The following is a 19,762-nucleotide window of genomic DNA, read 5'->3' on the forward strand; positions in this document are numbered from 1 at the left end:
ATGCGCGCGGCTACGCATCTTATAAAATCCGGCATACTTTTGTTTGCTCCTGGTGCGCGAACAAAAGTACGCGCGGGCGCACTTTTATAAAATCTACCCCTAAGTCTGTGAGATCTTTCTAGCCTGCTGCAGGCGTCATAACTTGGCCAATACTTCCCTCCTCCTGAGGAACTAGCAGATCATCTGGACTTATAAAAGGAGCAGTTGCCCCAGGTCCAGTAAAACAAGGGGCTCATAGGTAAAAGTGGCCTGGAATGCAAAGACCCACTGCCAGTAGTAGCAATGATCCGGCAGAGCAAGTGCCAGATTTTGAAGGTGCCTCGCAATCTGGGGAGCCCAGCACAGCACTCACTAGACCTGCCCTGTAACTGATACATAGCACTCACAATATGCTTTACTGTGGCAATGATGCAGTACATCCAGGATCCCAGTGTTGCGCTGGAGGTGGACCCTTGGCCTGGCACAGGATTGGTACTGCTTTCTGAGGATTCCCAGATGGCGCCTGCTGCCAGGAGGCGGAGCACACGAGGAGACAGAGGCTAGCTGGAGCTTCGCCAATAACAGTCCGGGGGCTCTGTGGGTTGAGCTCTTGGATTCCCAGACTGCCTGGGCTTAGGTGGGCCTCGGAGGGTCTCCCAGTGAGGTAGCGGAGAGATGTGCCCACCAAGAGCAAAGGTGCATGGCTAGTGGAGAACAGATAAACTAGACCAAAACTGAGTGTACCGGAGACCACTGGAACAGAACAGGAGTTGAAGGTCCTCCAGTCAGGGTAGGCAGAACTTAGTGGTCTAGCTTGGGGAAGGCCACGAGTGATGTCAGAACAGGCAGGCCTAGTGGTCACAGGAGAAGCAAAGAGTGTCCGAGTAGAGCGCAAGGGTCAAAGCCAGGGTATCCATCCGAGGGTGGTCAGCCAAAGCAAGGGTCAGCTCCAGGTATCAGTCCAAGCATGGTCAGTAGCAAGCAGAGATCAGTTCCAGGTATCAGTCCGAGCGTGGTCAGTAGCAAGCAGAGGTCAGATCCAGGTAGCAGTCCAAACGTGGTCAAAGGCAAGCCGAGGTCAGTACTGAGTATCAGTCCAAGAAGGTACAACATGGGTAGCGGAACGTAGATGCTGGAACACAGGAAGGACCAGGGGAATACAGGAACGCAGGATCACTGGAACAAGCACAGGATCAAGGAAGCAGGAACACAGGACGGCAACTAGCTTCACGATACGTGACAAACCGTTTGCCAAGGCGAAGAACTGTGGGAAGGCCCTCGCCTTTTAAGTGGTGCTCACGTGACATCATCGGAAGGCATCTGGCCCGAGGTTCCCGCCCTGGGCCCTTTAAAGGAGGGAGCACAGGCCGCGCGCACACCTAGGGGCGGGACCGAGGATGCGGAGCCCCGATGGGAGCTCTGCTGTGAGGCTTGCGAAGATGGAGGTGTGCGGGTAAGGCGCAGAGGACGCTGTGAGCTGGCTGCAGTAGCGAGAGAGGAGTGTCTGGAGCTCTTGGAGGGAAGTGCGAGGTGAGCAGGCCCAGTCGCGGCACCAGCATGGCCAGGATGCGCAACACCCAGTGTAGGTCAGAACGGCAAATACAAGGGTAGTTCGGTAGCTTCTTGCATCATGTGGGAGCAGGGAGCTCAGAGCTACTGAGACCATGTGGATGCGACAACCCAGATGATGTGGTGACCATTTGAAGGAAGTAGGTCCAACACAAAGTCTATAGACAGATGGGACCTACTACAGCCACTGACACTGGGGACCTGCAGTGGCTGTAGTAGGCCCCAGGGTCGCCCCGCCAGGGGCTTTTGTTGTGCACAAGTTGGGCAAGAGTCTACATAGGCTTTGACGTCCTTCTCCAGACTCAGCCACCAGTAGTAGCATTATAATAAAGACGGTGAGAATTTTTCCTGGGTGTCCAGCAGTGAGCGAATCATGGGCCCATTTTAGGACCCTTTGTCGGAGCCGGAGTTTTCTCGGGAGGGATAGGTTGGGCCGATGCTAGGAGTATTCGTGCCGGGTCGATGATGTAATTTGGGGCCTCGGGCTCATTCTCAGTCTCAAACGCTCTTTAAAGTAAGTCAGCCCGTATGTTTTTGGATGCTGGTTTATACCGGAGAGTGAAATCAAAACGGCTAAAAAATAGTGACCAGTGGGCCTGGCGAGGATTTAAGTGCTGGGCAATGTGAAGGTACTTCAGGTTCTTGTGATAGTATGTTGAGCACCCTCTAACCATTGCCGCCATTCTTCGAATGTGATCTTAATGGCAAGCAGTTCCTTGTCTCCTATACAGTAATTCTTCTCAGCTGGGGAGAACTTGCGTGAGAAAAAGGAGCATGGTAGTAAGGCCGTCTTATCCGAGTACTGCCTCAGCACATCCCCTATAGCCATAGATGAGGCGTCCACCTCCATGAAAAATGGGCGAGAGGGATCTGGGTGTCTCAGGCATGTGTCTCTTAGAAAGGCTTGCTTCAATTCTTTGAATGCCGTTTGTGCCTCTGGTGGCCACCGTTAGGGATTGGCACCTCTCTTGGTGAGGGCGGTAAGAGGTGCCACAATGTGAGAATACCGTGGGAGAAAGTGCCTGTACAAGTTGGCGAACCCTAAGAAACGTTGCAAGGCTCAGAGCCTGGAAGGTTGTGGCCACTTTTGGTTGTAGGAAACCTTCTCAGGGTCCATGTGGAACCCGGTGCTGGAGACGATATAGCCTAAAAAGGGGAGAGAGTCTCACTCAAAAAGGCACATCTCAAGTTTGGCGATTAGCTTGTGGGCTCAGAGGCACTGGAAGACATGCTTAACCTCTTGTTGGTGGGAATGGAGGTCCCGTGAATAGACGAGGTCGGACTGCCGGAGCATTGCAGACGCCAAAGGGCATCACCAAATACTCATAGTGGCCATCTCTGGTATTGAACGCTGTCTTCCATTCATCACCTGGCCTGATGCGGACCAGATTATATGCCCCCTGGAGGTCAAGCTTTGTGAACACCTTGGCCCCTTGTAACCGATCCAGCAGTTCCGCAATGAGTGGTAAGGGATACCGGTTCCTCTTGGTGATGGAATTCAAGCCCCAGTAGTCAATGCAGGGTCGGTGACCCGTCCTTTTTTGCCACAAAGAAAAAGCCAGCCCCAGCTGGAGAGGTGGAGAGCCGAATAAAGCCTCTCTCCAAGTTCTCTTGAACGTACTGTGTCATGGCCTTGGTTTCAGGAAGTGACAAGGAGTATACCCATCCTCAGAACGGCATAGTACTCGGGAGCAGATCTATGGTGCAGCTCTTTCCTTTGAAAATACTTCTGAGAATTCGACGTACTGAGGGGGCAAGGCCAGCGGGGTCATGGTGAGCAGCATCTCGGGACGTTGGATGATTCGAAGGCAAGTGGCCTGGCAGCGTGGTCCCCTGGAGACCAACTGCAAGGTCTCCCAATCGATGGAGGGGAAGTACATTTGAAGCCATGGTAGGTCCAGCACCACCGAATGGATTGCCTTCTCAAGGACGAGAAAGGAGCGATCCTCTTCATGGAGAATTCCAGTAGAGATGTGAATCGTGTCCTCGATCGTCTTAACGATCGATTTCGGCTGGGAGGGGGAGGGAATCGTATTGTTGCCGTTTGGGTGTGTAAACTATCGTGAAAAATCGTTAAAATCGTGAGCCGGCACACTAAACCCCCCCTAAAACCCACCCGACCCTTTAAATTAAATCCCCCCCCCCCCCCCCACCCCCCCCCCAAATGCTTTAAATTACCTGGGGATCCGGCGGTGGTCCAGAACGGCGGCGGTCCGGAACGGTCCCCTCAATAGAATCGTGTTGTCTTCAGCCGGCGCCATTTTTCAAAATGGCCACCGCAAAATGGCGGCGGCCATAGACAAAAACGATTCGACAGAGGAGGTCGTTCCGGACCCCCGCTGGACTTTTGGCAAGTCTTGTGGGGGTCAGGAGGCCCCCCCAAGCTGGCCAAAAGTTTTCCTGGGAGTCCAGCGGGGTTCCGGGAGCGATTTCTTGCCGCGAATCGTTTTCGTACGGAAAATGGCGCCGGCAGGAGATCGACTGCAGGAGGTCGTTCAGCGGGGGGTTCCGGACCGCCGCTGAACGACCTCCTGCACCTCCTGCGCCGTACGGAAAATGGCGCCGGCCATACGCGTATGGCCGGCGCCATTTTCCGTACGAAAACGATTCGCGGCAAGAAATCGCTCCCGGAACCCCGCTGGACTCCCAGGAAACTTTTGGCCAGCTTGGGGGGGCCTCCTGACCCCCACAAGACTTGCCAAAAGTCCAGCGGGGGTCCGGAACGACCTCCTCCGTCGAATCGTTTTTGTCTATGGCCGCCGCCATTTTGCGGCGGCCATTTTGAAAAATGGCGCCGGCTGAAGACAACACGATTCTATTGAGGGGGCCGTTCCGGACCGCCGCCGTTCTGGACCACCGCCGGATCCCCAGGTAATTTAAAGCATTGGGAGGGTGGGGGATTTAATTTAAGGGTCGGGGTGGGTTTAGGGGTTTTAGTGTGCCGGTTTTCCTGCCCTCCCCCTTCCCCCGATTTACGATTTTTTAACGATAAATCGGGGGAATTGGTATTGTATCGTGGCCCTAACGATTTTTTTGACGATTTAAAATATATCGGACGATATTTTAAATCGTCAAAAAACGATTCACATCCCTAAATTCCAGTATGCTGGCGTGCCGGGGATGTGATCCATGTTATCTGGCCAGGCAATGGGTCCCCAAGGATGGAGGAGATCATGAGAGGCAGATCTCTGGGCAGCGAGGGCAAGGCCAAGTACTTACCAGGACTGACAGAATAAGTTCCCTCCTGCGCCGGAGTCGATCAGTGCCAGGGGTGGTGAAGTGCCATTGGACAGGACGAAGGTAACAGGTACTGGGCATTAAGGAGTAGGGTTGGCACAGCCCAGGGTCAACTCCCCACTGACACCTAGGCTCGGGAGTTTCCCAGCCTCTCTGGGCACTGTGCCAGCATGTGGCCGTTCCCTGTGCAGTAGAGGCAGAGCCCCAACGTGCGCCTCCGTTGTCTCTCCTCTGGCGAAAGGCGACTCCAGCCTAGCTGCATGGGTTCTTCATGGGACCCTTGACCAGGCTCTACCGGAGAGGGAGGCGTCATGGGCCGGGAGAAGGAAGGTGCCAGGGCCATAGGCCTGTGGGGCGTCTGAACCTCACAGAGGCGCTGCTGGAGGCGCCTGTCTATTTAACCAGAGAGGTCAATAAGAGCTTCCAAGTCCTCCGGAAGTTCCCAAGCAGCCAGCTCATCCTTGATCTTAGAAGACAAACCCTCCAGAAAAGTACTCCTCAGGCTGTCCTCTTGCCAACCTAGCTCAGAAGCCAGGGTACGGAATTCGACTGCATATTCTGCTAAGGTCCTGGAGCCCTGGTGGAGGTGGAGCAGGTCCGAGGCAGCTGTAGTTTGCCGACCGGGTTCATCGAAGACCTGTTTAAATGTGTGCACAAAATGCTGTAGATCCTGTAGTGAGATCTCCCCACTCCCACAGGGGAGAGGCCCAGGCCAGGGCCTTACCATCCAGGAGAGAGAGGATAAATATGGTCTTGATAGTGTCACTGCTGAACTGAGCTGGTTACAGGGAGAAGTGCATAAAGCAGTGGTTTAGGAAACCACGACCCTGCCTGGGATCGCCGGCATAACGAGGTGGTGCTGGAAGATGAGCCGTAGTGGAGGCAGGAGGAGTCGGTGCCACTGGGGGAGTGACATTGGTGGAAGAGGAAGCATCCAGCCGAGACATCAGGTGCTCCACAGTAGCCGATAACATGTCCAGACATTGTTGCTGCTATTGCAATCTCTGGGCTAGGCCGAGAATGGCTTGTAGGCCGGACAGGTCCACTGGGTCCATGGCCTCAGCAAATTGATACGGGAGCATGGACCCCTGAGCTGAGACGAAGTTGGCACCACCTATAGGGTGAGCCCCCTATAGGCCCTCATTGTCGAGGGGTGGATGCAGGTGAAGCGGAGACCCAACTGGACCTTCACTTATACCAACCCACATTCCCTGCAGGTTGAACCCTTGGGTGCTGGGGCCAGCAGGACTTGGGAGTGGGTCTCCAGGTGAAGACAAATAAATGAAGGCAAAAGACAGTAGTGAAGTCAGACGTTCCAGTTGTCGGGGCCATCAGCAAGATGGAGAGACGGTAGACAGTCAGGAGACGAAGTGAAATCCAGGGATGAACTGAGTCAGGAACCAGGAGAGCAAGCCGAGGGAATGAGGAGCTGGAAGGAAGCAGGGGCAGAATCAAGGTGCAGAGAGGAGCAGGAGCTGGAACTGGAGCGGGAACAGGAGCACAGGCCGAGAAGCAGGAACTGGAACAGAACGGAGCAGGAATGTAGCAACTAGCACTCTCAAGGGAGCAGGACCTGCTGAGGTGAGAGAGAGATGGGAAAGCAGGATATTTATACCTGCCTTGCCTGACATCATTACTCTGGGCTACGGGGACTTCCTTGACGCTGGCCCTTTAAATGGGAGGAAATGGCGCGCATGTGCGCCTGGAAGGACCCTGGACAGCGGCGGTGACGTCGGGAGGCAAAGGGAAGGTGGAAGCAGGCTGCGCCCGCCGCGGTCAGCTGCGAACGGGGCCGGAGTGAGCCTTCTGGCCCCCGAGGTTTGGGGGACTGGGCACGCGGGTCCATGGCTGGGGCGCCTAACAGTCTGTTTTTCCATTGTTTCACACACAATCTAGCGTGTTGCCATTTCCAGTTTTTTTTTTTTCTGCATGATTCTATATTCTTTATAGCCTCTTTATTCTGTATTTAGTGAGGGTCTGTCTGTGTTCTGCATGTGTGCCCAAGGTGAAGTATTGAGCTAAGTGTGTAGTTTTTTATATAGAGATCTATAGAGGTCTGACTTGTTCTGTTTTCCTAATAGACGGTACATTGGTATTTTAGGACCTGGTATAAAGAGAAATGAATAAGCATGAGAAAAGCTAGCTATATTGCTGTTCTATTTCTAGATCTGTTTATTTAATTTTTAATAGTTATGTTATGTACCGTATAGTGTTTCTCTATTCCTTACACAGGGGTGGAATCAATCTGGGAAAAACACAAGGGGGCCCAGACACAAAAGTTTGCGCAGAATCCCATAAGTGGTTAAAGCAGCCCTGTCTTGATGAAGAAGAGAAGGAGGAGGAGGAGGAAGAAGAGCTGAGTCAGGAGGAACTGCAGAACATACCTCGCCAGACTCAAAGGCAGACCATAGAAGAAAGCTATAGTCTGATGCAAAGACATTTTTGAAGGTGAATGTGTGTTTATTTACATTGTATGCTCAATATGATGACTACTATAATAAATCTATTTACTGCTTCCTTGGCTGCTCTCTTTTTTGGGGTGGGGGAAGCTCAGGGACTTTAGATTGTCCAATTCTGGCACTTCTCTGCAATGGTGTCCTGTCACAGTTGGCGCTGCCCTTAGAGGGCACTGTGTCTCTTCAACAGAGCTGTGAGAGGGGTCCTGATTTGAAGGAGTCTCAGTTCTCAGAGAAGATAGGCCACTTTTCCTGGAATGGGGACCAAATGAGACATTGGATTTCCATGATCTCACAAATAAGAAGGTCTATCTCACAAGATAGGAAGTTGGGCTTCTTCACAAGTGCTTCACTCCTAAGGGACCTTGTGCAATAGGAAAACATGCAGTGGGTGCCAACCCTTTATATCTGCATTGAAGTGCCGGGCCTCTCCAAAGGGGCACGCTGGGGGGCATAGTCTGGGCGGGGCGGGCCGGGACAGTGCCATTAGCTGCTCTTCCAGGGAAGCGCTCTCCGGCAGCTAGCCGGGGTGCGCTTCCCCGGCTACCTTTTTTTACCTTGCTGCTCCGGCTTACCCGGCTACATTTTTTACCTTGCTGCTCCAAAGGAGCAGCAAGGTAAAAAATGTAAAAAAAATCTAAGAGTTAGGTAGGGGGTAGGGGTCAGGGCGGAGAAGGGAAAAGGTAAGAAGGTTAGGTGGGTTAATGGTAAGATCCCTCCCAGTCTGCTCCTTAATTGGAGCAAACTGGGAGGGAACTGGGGAAGCTCTACTCGCATCACCATGCTTTGCTGTTGTGGGGAGTGGACCCTTGGGCCGGCTGAGACTGATGGAGTTGCACTGTGGGGTCCCACAGTGGGTGTCGCAGCCGGGAGGCAGCGCTGACGAGGTGTTCCGAAGAAGACTTCACCACTGGAAACCCGAGGTCCCCCCAGGAGAAGCCTGTAGGGACCCAGGCCTCTTGGACTTAGGTGAGATCCTATGCGACCAAGGACCAGAGAAGCAGCTGAAGAAGTAGTCGATGGGAGCAGAAGAGTCCAGGAGGCAAGAAGAGACTTGACACTTGGAAGCCCACAGTCCCCCCGGGAGGAGCCCTTGAGGACCCAAGCCGCTGGGACTTAGGAGAGGCCTCCGGGCAACGAAGAACCGGTTACCTGCAGAAGAGATGAAGACAGAAGCCGAAGTCAATGGACCAAGCCGGGTCGGAGCCAGAAGTCAGAGCCAAAACCAGGAATGGAAGCTGGAGCCGGAGTCAGTGAATGAAGCAGGGTCAGACGTCAGGAGCCGAAGACAAACAGGAATCCAACACAGCAACTATCAACTCAGAAGAGTGAACCTCGTTGCAAGGTGAGGTTTAGCTGTGGCTGCCGGGTTTAAATAAGCCGACGTCTGATGTCATCGACGGGGCTGTCCTCCATGTCCCGCGCTGGCCCCCTTTAAATCTTGATCCCCGGCGCGCGTGCGCGCCTAGGGGGCGGGGCCAGCGGCGGAAGGTCAGCGGCGACTCCCTCACAGAGGGAACGCCGCAGGAGGCCACGTTTCAGGCCTGGACGGCAGGAGCTGGGTTCCCGTGGCCCGGCCTGGCCACGAGGTAAGTGAAGGTCCCGGGGCCCAGCCCAGGACCATAACATTTGCATTGTAAAATTCCCCCCTCTCCGCGCGCGAGTCGTGGGCCACCCGCACATGTGCGCACAGACATCAGATTTTATAATATGCGTCGCCGGCACACACATGTTATAAAATTGGCACATCCTTGTGCGTACACCGGGAACCGCATGCACATAGACACATGTGCGCTGCTTTTAAAATCAACCCCATAACTTTCATGCATAACTTCTCTTAATTATTGCAGTATACCTGTATTATTTATACTTATGAATGCAGAGATGATTTACACCAAGGAATCTCAACCTAGTCCTCGGGACATATCTAGGCAGTCAAGTTTTCTAGATATACGCAATGATTAGGCATGCCTAATGCTTAGGTATGTCCCGAGGACTGGGTTGAGATTCCCTGGTCTATACTAGGGATAACAATAGATTCCATCTTCTCTAGAACTATTGGATCCGGTCCATTCTTTCTCCAAAAAGATAGCAGTGTAGGAAAGATCTGGACCAAACTTGTCAGTCCCTGCTGTCATGGATCCAGCTGCTATTCCATCACCACAAGGTAATCTTAGAATTTAGAATTGCGTGGAATGTGTTGATTTATACATAATCATTAGAGATCTAGATGATTATTTATTTCGGCCTGGCTTTATTCTCAGTAGAGATGTGAATTGTGTGATCGATCGTCTTAACGATCTATTTCGGCTGGGAGGGTTTTTTTTAAATATCGTGTAAATTGATATTTCGGCTGGGAGGGTTTTTTTTAAATATCGTGTAAATCGTGTAAATCGTGTAAATCGAAAACCAGCACACTAAAACATCCCTAAAACCCACCCCGACCCTTTAAAATAAATCCTCCACCCTCCCAAACTCCCCCAAAATGCCTTAAATTACCTGGGGTCCAGTGGGGAAATGGGGTCCAGTAGGAAAATGGCACCGGCCATACAGTGTATGGCCGGCGCCATTTTCCGTATGGAAAAACGATTCGCGTGCAGGAAGTCGTTCCCGGACCCCCGCTGGACTTTTGGCAAGTCTTGTGGGTATCAAGAGGCCCCCCCAAGCTGGCCAAAAGTCCCTGGGGGTCCAGCGGGGGTCCGGGAGCAATCTCCTATGCTCCTGCCGTCGGGGGACAAAAAAACAAAATGGCGCCGGCGCTACCTTTGCCCTGTCATATGACAGGGCAAAGGTAGCGCCAGCGCCATTTCTACAACGCACCGGAGGTCCGAGAGTAAAAGTTCACACCAGGACCCTTCCTCTGGACCCCAGGTAATTTAAGGCATTTTGGGGGGGTTCGGGGGGGTGGGGGATTTATTTTAAAGGGTCGGGGTGGGTTTTAGGGTTGTTTTAGTGTGCCGGTTTTCCCGCCCTCCCCCTTCCCCCGATTTACGATTTTTTGACGATAAATCGGGGGAATTGTTATTGTATCGCGGCTCTAACGATTTTTGACGATTTAAAATATATCGGACGATATTTTAAATCGTCAAAAAACGATTCACATCCCTAATTCTCAGTGAACAATATTTCTCTCCATCTGGAAATGGACCTTCTTTATGGCTGTATGTATTTCATAGTCATTTCTATTTGTCCTGTGCCTATCAATATATCAGGCCTTGGATTTCCATAGGGACTCTGTCTTTCATCTAGCCTATCAATCCATGGTCGTCTTTAGTCTGTATGGATGGGAAAAAGCTGGTGATAATTACATCTTAGAACAAGGTTCTGGTAATTGAAAAGCTCTGCTTTTTGAATGAAATCAGTTTAGTGTTAGAGTCTTGACCTATTAGCAGTGGTGGAGGTGGATAAAGTTCCATGCAAGTTAAATTCCAAGGAGTGGCTGATTGGTTTCAGCTAGGAGTTTAGCTTTATAAGTCATCAAATAGCACACATTATCCTGGAGATGTAGCTGAACCCGACTAAGCGATCTTTTCACAGGCAGTCCATGGAATAGTTAACCTTTGAGATATGTAAGTGTAATTAACTCCATGCAGGGTTTTGCAGCTGGAACCCGGGAACATTCTGGAGAGAAGCATGGTCCTATCAGCCTGCCTAGCCAGTGTGAGCTTGGAGAGGGATAGGCTTGTTGCAGTACATTTCTCAGACACCTGTATTAAGGCTGTTAAGCCTTCAGTCTCTGTAGTAAGGGATAGATAGCATTTTCTTTCAGTGACAGAAGCATAAGGGTCATGGAGGTAACTTTGATGACCTGTCAGCAGCAGTATGCTGCTAGTAAATGCAACTCTTACCAAAACATGTATTTGACATGTCTTTTCTGTCCTATTCTAAAAGGACCATCTTATGTGTGCTCCTTGTGCTGTAATTGTATTTAAGGGGATACATAAGATCAGTGGCGTAGCCACGGGTGGGCCTGGGTGGGCAGCTGCCCACCCAATTTAGACCCAGGCCCACCCAACTGACACCAGAACTGCAAGGCTGTCGCGGGATCCCATCCCCGCGACAGTGAAGAGGAGAACCCATGCTTGGCGCGCCATCACGGCACACGTGGGGAAGCGGTCCTACAACCATATGGCCGACCGATCTTCCTGTTTGGGGGGGAGGAGAGCGGAAGCGCCGCGCACAGTTTCCGCTTCCTCCCCCCAGAGCAGGAAGATCAGCTGCCTCTCCTGCTGCCACTGGTCTCCTGCGTACAGCCGACCGATCTTCCTGTTTGGGGGGGGGGGGAGGACAGCGGAAGCGCCGCGCACAGCTTCCGCTCCCCCCCCCCCAGCAGGAAGATCGGTCGGCCGTATGGCTCGAAGATAGCAGGAGGCCAGTGGCAGCAGGAGAGGCCAGCTGATCTTCCTGCTCTGGGGGGAGGAAGCGGAAACTGTGCGCGGCGCTTCCGCTCTCCTCCCCCCCCCCAAACAGGAAGATCGGTCGGCCATACGGCCCGAAGATAGCAGGAGGCCAGTGGCAGCAGGAGAGGTCAGCTGATCTTCCTGCTCTGGGGGGAGGAAGCGGAAACTGTGCACAGGCTTGAATGTGTATGTGAGGATGAGAATGGGAGCCTTGTGTGTGTGTGGGTGAAAATCGGACCCTGGGTGTGTATGGGAGTGAGAATGGAGTCTTGAATGTGTGTGGGTGATAATGGAAGCTTGAATATGTGGGTGAGGATGGAAGCTTGAATATGTGGTTGAGGTTGGAAGCTTGAATGTGTGTATATATGGGTGAGGATGGAAGCTTGAATGTGTGTATATATGGGTGAGAATGGGAGCCTGAGTTTGTGTGTGTGGGTGAGAATGGAAGCTTGAATATGTGGGTGAGAATGGAAGCTTGAATATGTGGGTGAGGATGGAAGCTTGAATGTGTATATATATGGGTGAGAATGGGAGCCTGGGTTTGTGTGTGTGGGTGAGAATGGAAGCTTGAATATGTGGGTAAAGAATGGGTGCTTGAAAGTGTGTATGTGTGGGTGAGAATGGGACCTTAAATGTGTGTATGTGTGGGTGAGAATGGGTTTGTGTGTGTGGATGAGAATAGGTGCCTGGATGTGCGTCTGTGTGTGCATAAGAATATAAGCCTGGGGAGGGGTGAGAAAGTGAGAGCTTGTATGTGTGTCTGCAGAGAATGTGAGCTGGGGGGGGGGGGGGGGGAGAGCATATGAGAGTGAGAGCCTGAGTGTGTGAGGGAGTCTGTGAGAGAAAGCATTTATGTATATATGTGTGTGTGTGTGGAAGGGAAGAAGACAGTAGTAGAAAAGACACTGAAGAGGAATTAAGAAATGAGCGACAAGGGAAAGAATGGGAAAGAGAGACCAGGACCAACTGATTAGAAAAATACAAAGATCAGACAACAAAGGTAAAAAAAAAATATATATATAGAGAGAGAGAGAGAGAGAGAGAGAGAGATGTTAGCAATTTAAATATGTCATCTTTGGGAATGTGCATTCTTATATTTTTGTATTTTGCTCTTTCTTAAGTATTCCACTGTTCAGACATTTTAGTTTCTCAGGCTTTCTATTTTGGCTTTATCTACATGTTTCTGTTTCTAATTTATAGTCTCTTATTTCTATATTAGGTAAGGGTCGGTCTCAGTTTTGCCTGTTTGTGACAGAAATGAGTATTTCTAGCATATAGTTTCTCTGTAGTAGTAGTCCAGCCTGTTCTGTTATTCCCGTAGGTGATGTATTAATGTTCTAGGGCCTGGTGTAGTATTTGCATTGCTGCTTTTTCATAAGGTTGCTGTTTGAATCCTGAGAGTCAGTGCTGTGATTGTTTGGCAAGGTTCCAGATGCCTCTTTCTTTGCAAGAGTTTGTTACTTCACAAAATAGCAGTGGAGGGTTATTTTTTGCTGAGATTACACCAGAATTTGAATTTTTTTTTTTCATGTTACTTGTAATGTGAATTGCCCTAGCTTTGCGCTGCACCTGTTCTGATGATTAATTATATTTTATTGTATTTATGAAGATTTCTGGGTTTCTGCAAAGATGGTTCATGAAAGAATACATTAATTTTTGTTTTATTATATGATTGGATTTGATTGTTTTCTATACTTGAAATAATTGAAGTAAATTATTTTAAAGTTTCATACATGACACATAATGGCTGTTGCAAACTACTTAGAAAGCCATTCTAGGGTGTAGTATATGGCATTATTTATCAGTAAGAAAACAACTAGTAGACCTGCATGCCTTGTGCCCACCTATGTTAACCTTGTGCCCACCCAAAAAATCAATTCTGGCTACGCCACTGCATAAGATATTAGAAACTTGATATATAAAACCCCTGTTTGTGGCTTGCCTGCACTTACATCTGATGCCCTTTGGAGAGGTAAGTGGCAGCTGTTGATATAAACCTTTTGATAACCACCGCTATTACTAGCAATGGTAACATGGAATAGACTTAGTTTTTGGGTACTTGCCAGGTTCTTATGGCCTGGATTGGCCACTGTTGGAAACAGGATGCTGGGCTTGATGGACCCTTGGTCTGACCCAGTATGGCATGTTCTTATGTTCTTATGTTCTTATGATGTATGGTCTCCCTTAATGCTAGCAGTTTTAGGGATGCAAGGTTAACACAACTAAACCAACCACAAATGCTGATGTATGAATAGGTAAGAGGAGTCTAACAATTACTGGAGAAACCAGCATGGCAAGTGACATGCATGGCTATGTGTGGTTCAGAGACTTATGGCTATAGGATATCCATAAAGGGACTTTACTGTTCTACAAAATAAACCATAGTATGTAGTAAATATACACCCTAAATAGCTATAAATGTATTAAGGTATCCTAAGGTCCTAAGGTATGTGATCCTAAGATCCTAAGGTATGTGTGTCCAACCTGCTGTATTGGACTGGTCCATGCCTCATGATGAATGGCTAAGATTTTGTGTGGCTAGCAGAGAATTCCATCTTAGCATCAGTAGCATTGATTTCCATTGTGTCTCTTTTAAATTTATGACAGCTTCCAAAATATGAAACATCTGACACTATTAAAGTCACCAGTGAAGCTGGTTATGGGACCTGCGGTAATGATAAATTGTTTTAACAAAGCTTTACATATTTAAAATGTTAAATATGTAAAACTTTGTTAAAACAATTTACAAGAGCCAAAAAAGGGGATGGAGTGGAACATACTAAGGTGCAAACTAAATACAGAAAAAAAAGGTCCGGAAGCGACCTCCTGTACTCGAATCGTATTGCCGTATTGCAAAATGGCGCCGGCCGTATGGCCATATTGTCGTGTTGCAAAATGGCGCCGGCCGTATGGCCGTATGGCCGGCACCATTTTGCAATATGGCAATACGATTCGAGTGCAGGAGGTCGCTCCTGGACCCCCGCTGGACTTTTGGCAAGTCTTGTGGGGGTCAGGAGGCCCCCCCAAGCTGGCCAAAAGTCCCTGGGGGTCCGGGAGCGATCTCCTGCGCTCGTGACGGGCAAAGGTAGCGCCAGCGCCATTTCTATTAACGCACCCGTGGCCCGAGAGTGGAAGATCACACTGGGACCCCCCCACTGGACCCCAGGTAATTTAAGACATTTTGGGTGGGGGATTTATTTTAAAGGGTCGGGGTGGGTTTTAGGGTTGTTTTAGTGTGCCGGTTTTCCCGCCCTCCCCCGATTTACACGATTTAAAAAAAAACAAAATCGCGACGATCCGATTCCCTCCCCCCCCAGCCAAAATTGATCGTTAAGACGATGGATCACACGATTCACATCTCTAATGACCTCAAGAGCCACCATGAGGCACTTGAGTTCCAATGAAGCAGACAAGCATACCAAGCAGATTCATGAGGTCAAATAGGATCCATCTCTTTCATCCTCCTCCATTATCTGCATACCCTCCCCATAATCCCACTGAGATATATATACTGGCTTATTATCTAGACAAAGAGACAGGATCAAGAGCCCAGGCAGGGCAGCAGATGAATGGGTAGCGGAGGATCCGAGTCTCCCTCAGCCAGCAATGGCTAACCATTCTGAGTCCTGGCATCCCTAGATCCTGGGGCAGAAAGGGAAGGAGACCCTACAAGGATGGGGAGAGAGATATTAGCATCTTTGGGCCTCAGGCCCACCAATTGGGGGTTGAAGGGCTGGATTGCCACTACAGGATCCCCCAATGGTGAAAGGGCTGGGGAAGGAATGGCCTGCTTCTCCCACGAGTGATGACATTGGCAGGGGCTGCAGGAGGGGATGGTCCTCCCTATTGTCTTCCTCAACCTCTTCCTTTCTCTTCTGATGTGTCTTCATTTGTGAAGGAATCAGGAAAAATGTGTCAGTTCATGTACCCATGTGCTCCAGGGTGTGATGTGCACATTTATACAGGCAGTTAGAGGGCATTCATTTTCTGAGAGAGTTGTAGGCAAAGGGTAGTGCACCTAGCTATGGGACACCCATGTCATACAGGTCTTGGTAATGCCATAGAATGGTTCATTGAAATACATAAGCTTCAGTTCAGTCCTAAGTAGAGATGTGAATCGGAACCGGAATTGGTTCGGATTCTGGTTCCGATTCACATGTGGGTTTTTTTTCATCGGGCCCGATCGCGGTTTTGTTTATCGGCTGTGCCCGAGCCAATAAACAAAAAACCCACCTGATCCTTTAAAATTAATCCCTTTGCTTCCCCCACCCTACCGACCCCCCTAAAAACATTTTACAGGTACCTGGTGGTCCAGTGGGGGTCCCGGGAGCGATCTCCCACTCTCAGGCCGTCGGCTGCCACTAATAAAAATGGCGCCGATGGCCTTTGCCCTTACCATGTGACAGGGTATCCGTGCCATTGGAGGGAGCACTGGATGGCCGGCGCCATCTTTGGTTATTTGGTTATTGGTGTTTGTTATTTTTTCTTTTTTTCCTTTTTCTTCAAGTTTAATGGGTTTTTTTCTGGTTTGGCAGATGAAGCAAACTGAAAAAAAATTAAACAACTCCTTCCCTAAAACAAACAAAAAAACAAACCAAAACAAAAAAATGGGGACTGCTCATCCCTACTATGTCTCCTTTCCTTTAGGAGAGGTCATCAAGTCTCATCTCGTATTGCTTTTGCAACACCATTTTGGTTGTTTTTCTTTGGATCGCCTCCAACCTATCTTGATTCTTCCTGACATATGGCCTCCAGAACTGAATATAGTATTTTAAATGAGACCAGTCGCTTTGGGAAGTAGTGTCATGGAAACTGATTTTAGTGCAAAATGTCTGTAAAACAACTTTCAACACATGGAAGAAGAACAATGTGACTAATTTCAGATGCATAAAATGTTACATAGGGAGGAAAGGTAAAATGACTTTCCCAGCCAAAGTTAGTCACAGAGGTAGGATTAGAACCTGGTAAAGAGAGGATAAGATTCCTGATTCCCAATCATGCACACATTTAGATGACTACTTTTATGTAAGGAATGTGTCCCTGTTATAGCTATAAAAAAAAAGAAAAGTATTTCTATGCATAGATCCTAAGGTATGTGTGTCCAACCTGCTGTATTGGACTGGTCCATGCCTCATGATGAATGGCTAAGATTTTGTGTGGCTAGCAGAGAATTCCATCTTAGCATCAGTAGCATTGATTTCCATTGTGTCTCTTTTAAATTAATGACAGCTTCCAAAATATGAAACATCTGACACTATTAAAGTCACCAGTGAAGCTGGTTATGGGACCTGCGGTAATGATGATGCTCAAAAAAACACAGAAAGGGCTGCTCAAAAGACGTCTGCAAATGGCGCAGAGAAAGTACTCAGCACTGGAAAGGTATGCATTTCTTTTGTAATCTCTTATATTGTTTTATGTAATCTCTGGATTGTGAAGTCAAAATCCCTTAAAAGTATTGTTTTGATGGTATTAAGTGTTATCTTATCATTAGGAAAGTAAAAAGGATTATGTTAAAGGGATCGCTGTCCATCCAACTGGTCTGTAGGCACAATAACTCTCTAAAATCAGGATAGAAAATCACCAAATGTGTCATGCCTATGGCCCTGCCGCCCTGAATGTGCTGATCTTGTCTCATGCAAGAAGAAAATATGAATCTCTTAGACAAGTTCAAAAATCAGAAACATTGGAACGGTATTTCCAAAAAATAAAAATAAAAAATTGCCATTGCTTTCAATGAGAAAACATTCTTTACTTTCTATTGGGTAAAAGTCCCCATTGCTTTAAATGAGTACTATTAGAAGATGTTTGAACTGTTAGAACAGTTCACTGTTCCAAACAAAACCTCCACCCAAGCACCCCCAACTACATACACACAACCGCACCCCCAAAATATCCATACCCTACAACTCCCCTTACAATCCTGCCACACACTATACCATCCACAGAATTCCCTCCACACAAATTTACACAATCATACACATCCATCACTCTGACAATACATACCCTGGCACTTAAAAAAAACCTCCATTTACAGTCATGAACATATACATACACAATTATATCCCCCAGACACCCACCAACACACCTTCCCTTAACACATATCCAACTACATACTCCATCCACAAACATCACACACATTCCTTCACAACCACATCCGTTACCTTCAAACCCAAAGCCATTCCCGCAGAAAAGCACATACCCACAACTCCCAAACACACACAGCCTCTAAAAAAAACATTTTCTTCCCACAAAACTCCCTATGCATCCAAAAATACATGCACCCCCCATATCCCCCCACTCACACACACACACTACCCAAAGCCCTTTAGTCCTCCCTACATACACATCCCCATATTCCTAAACACACACCTCCTCTATCCACATGCTCCTATCCATGCATGCACATAGACATGGCCCCACACATACAACCACACCCAACCCCTCACATACTCCATCCTACAGAACCCACTTATACCCCATTCCCCCACACTCACCATTCCCCCATACAAACCCCCACCCTTCTACAAATCTATATTGGAAAGCATTCAAGAAGCCATGCTTCTGCACGCTTTTCCTACTTGTTTAAAGTGACCAGCTATGAGCTCTGTTTTCAAATGTTATCCAGATAAGGAAGTTAGCCAACAAACATATCCAGTTTACTCAACCAGGATATTCAGGGGTGCAGCTGCATCACTAAATATGCCTGCCTAACCTTGTTAGCCATATAGATTTATCAAGCTAATTTTAGACCTGCTTCTAACTTGGTTAACATAGGACCAGATTCATTAAACTTTTCTCCCATTTTGTGTCTATGGGAAAAATCCTTAGTGAATCAAGCACTTAGCCAGATAAGTCTAAATAACACTACTTATTTGGCTAAGATAGCTGGATAAGTAACTCTTCCCCATTACGCCACCAACCCGCCCACCACTTTGCCAGGTAAATACTGTAATTATCAGGCTACGTGGTGGCCATTGAAAGTAGCCGGATATTCAGCCTCTGCCATAAGGCCAGTCTGTTGCTGAACATTGGGCCCTATATTTGTTTAAGTGTACATTTATTGGAAAATAAAGTAATCTCCATAGAATAAGGTGAGAATGAGTGTCCCATTCAAATTACTGATCTTATAGCTGAAAAGTCTGTAAGGGCTTGGAGACAGCAATGTTCTCTCTAAGCTGCACAGGGAACTGCTGATCATGTTCTAATTGCCAGGCATGCTGCAGACATTTCACAATTTGAGCCACACGGGCATACAATTCCCTTGGGACCTGCCTGCCCCGTACAGTTCAAACCAATAAGAAATCTGCCCTCAGACAAGTTGGATTCTAATTATATTGAAGCCTGAGTAACTGAAGCAAAATTTAATTCTTGAAGCAGTAAAACTGATCGGTCTTTATTCTGTTTTACATTTTCATAGACTACAAAAGAAGTGGCGAATGAAGCTACAAAGCTGGCTCTCACAGTTGGCTATCGACATATAGATGGGGCTTATTTGTATGGTAATGAGGTAAATATTGGACCAGCTATTCAAGAGAAGATTTCAGATGGCACAGTGAAGAGAGAGGACATATTCTATACTGGAAAGGTGAGCTTTATTGCTCTCTAAACTTTAATTTCTTTTAATTTGAGGTTTCTATTCTGTCTTTCTAGGCATACTGGGTCAGATCATTTCATTTCATTTCATTTCATTTATTAAAATTTATTGATCACCTACCACAGGGAGGCCTAGGCGATTTACAACATTAACATACATAATAAAAGCATAAAAATAACAAATACAATAACACACGAATTGCATATGTTTCACAGAAACAGAAATAGACAATCTCATGTAAATAAAATGAATAATCAATCACCCAAAGTATGTAACAGAATCCTCACATCTGTAAAGGTCCATCAAGGCCAGCCAGGGGTATAGGGGTATAGGGTGACTGCTGAAGTTGGCGGTGCACCAGAAAATGTGCTGCTGCAATGTGCCCTAGACCACAGTACACCCTCTTACATTACCATGTGAGCACTACTTTGTTTGATGCAAGAAGCCTATCAAATTTATGCTCACAGCAACTCAATCCTTAGAGGGAACATTAGCTAATCCCTTAAAAAAAACACCTAACCTACTAA

The 19,762-nt window shown here is 48.2% G+C and overlaps 1 protein-coding gene across 1 annotated transcript in view; it reads left to right on the forward strand.

The window, feature by feature from the left end:
* The window catches only part of LOC115090539 (prostaglandin F synthase 1-like), a 123,936-nt gene that overhangs the window by 13,416 nt on the left and 90,758 nt on the right, over positions 1-19,762 (forward strand). Inside the window, exon 2 of the mRNA XM_029599762.1 lies at positions 19,059-19,226. Within this exon, the coding sequence (XP_029455622.1) occupies positions 19,059-19,226 (168 nt within the window). The remainder of the gene's footprint in view (positions 1-19,058; positions 19,227-19,762) is intronic.

Source organism: Rhinatrema bivittatum, chromosome 4, assembly GCF_901001135.1.
Source record: "Rhinatrema bivittatum chromosome 4, aRhiBiv1.1, whole genome shotgun sequence".
In the NCBI taxonomy this organism is placed as follows: Eukaryota; Metazoa; Chordata; class Amphibia; order Gymnophiona; family Rhinatrematidae; genus Rhinatrema; species Rhinatrema bivittatum.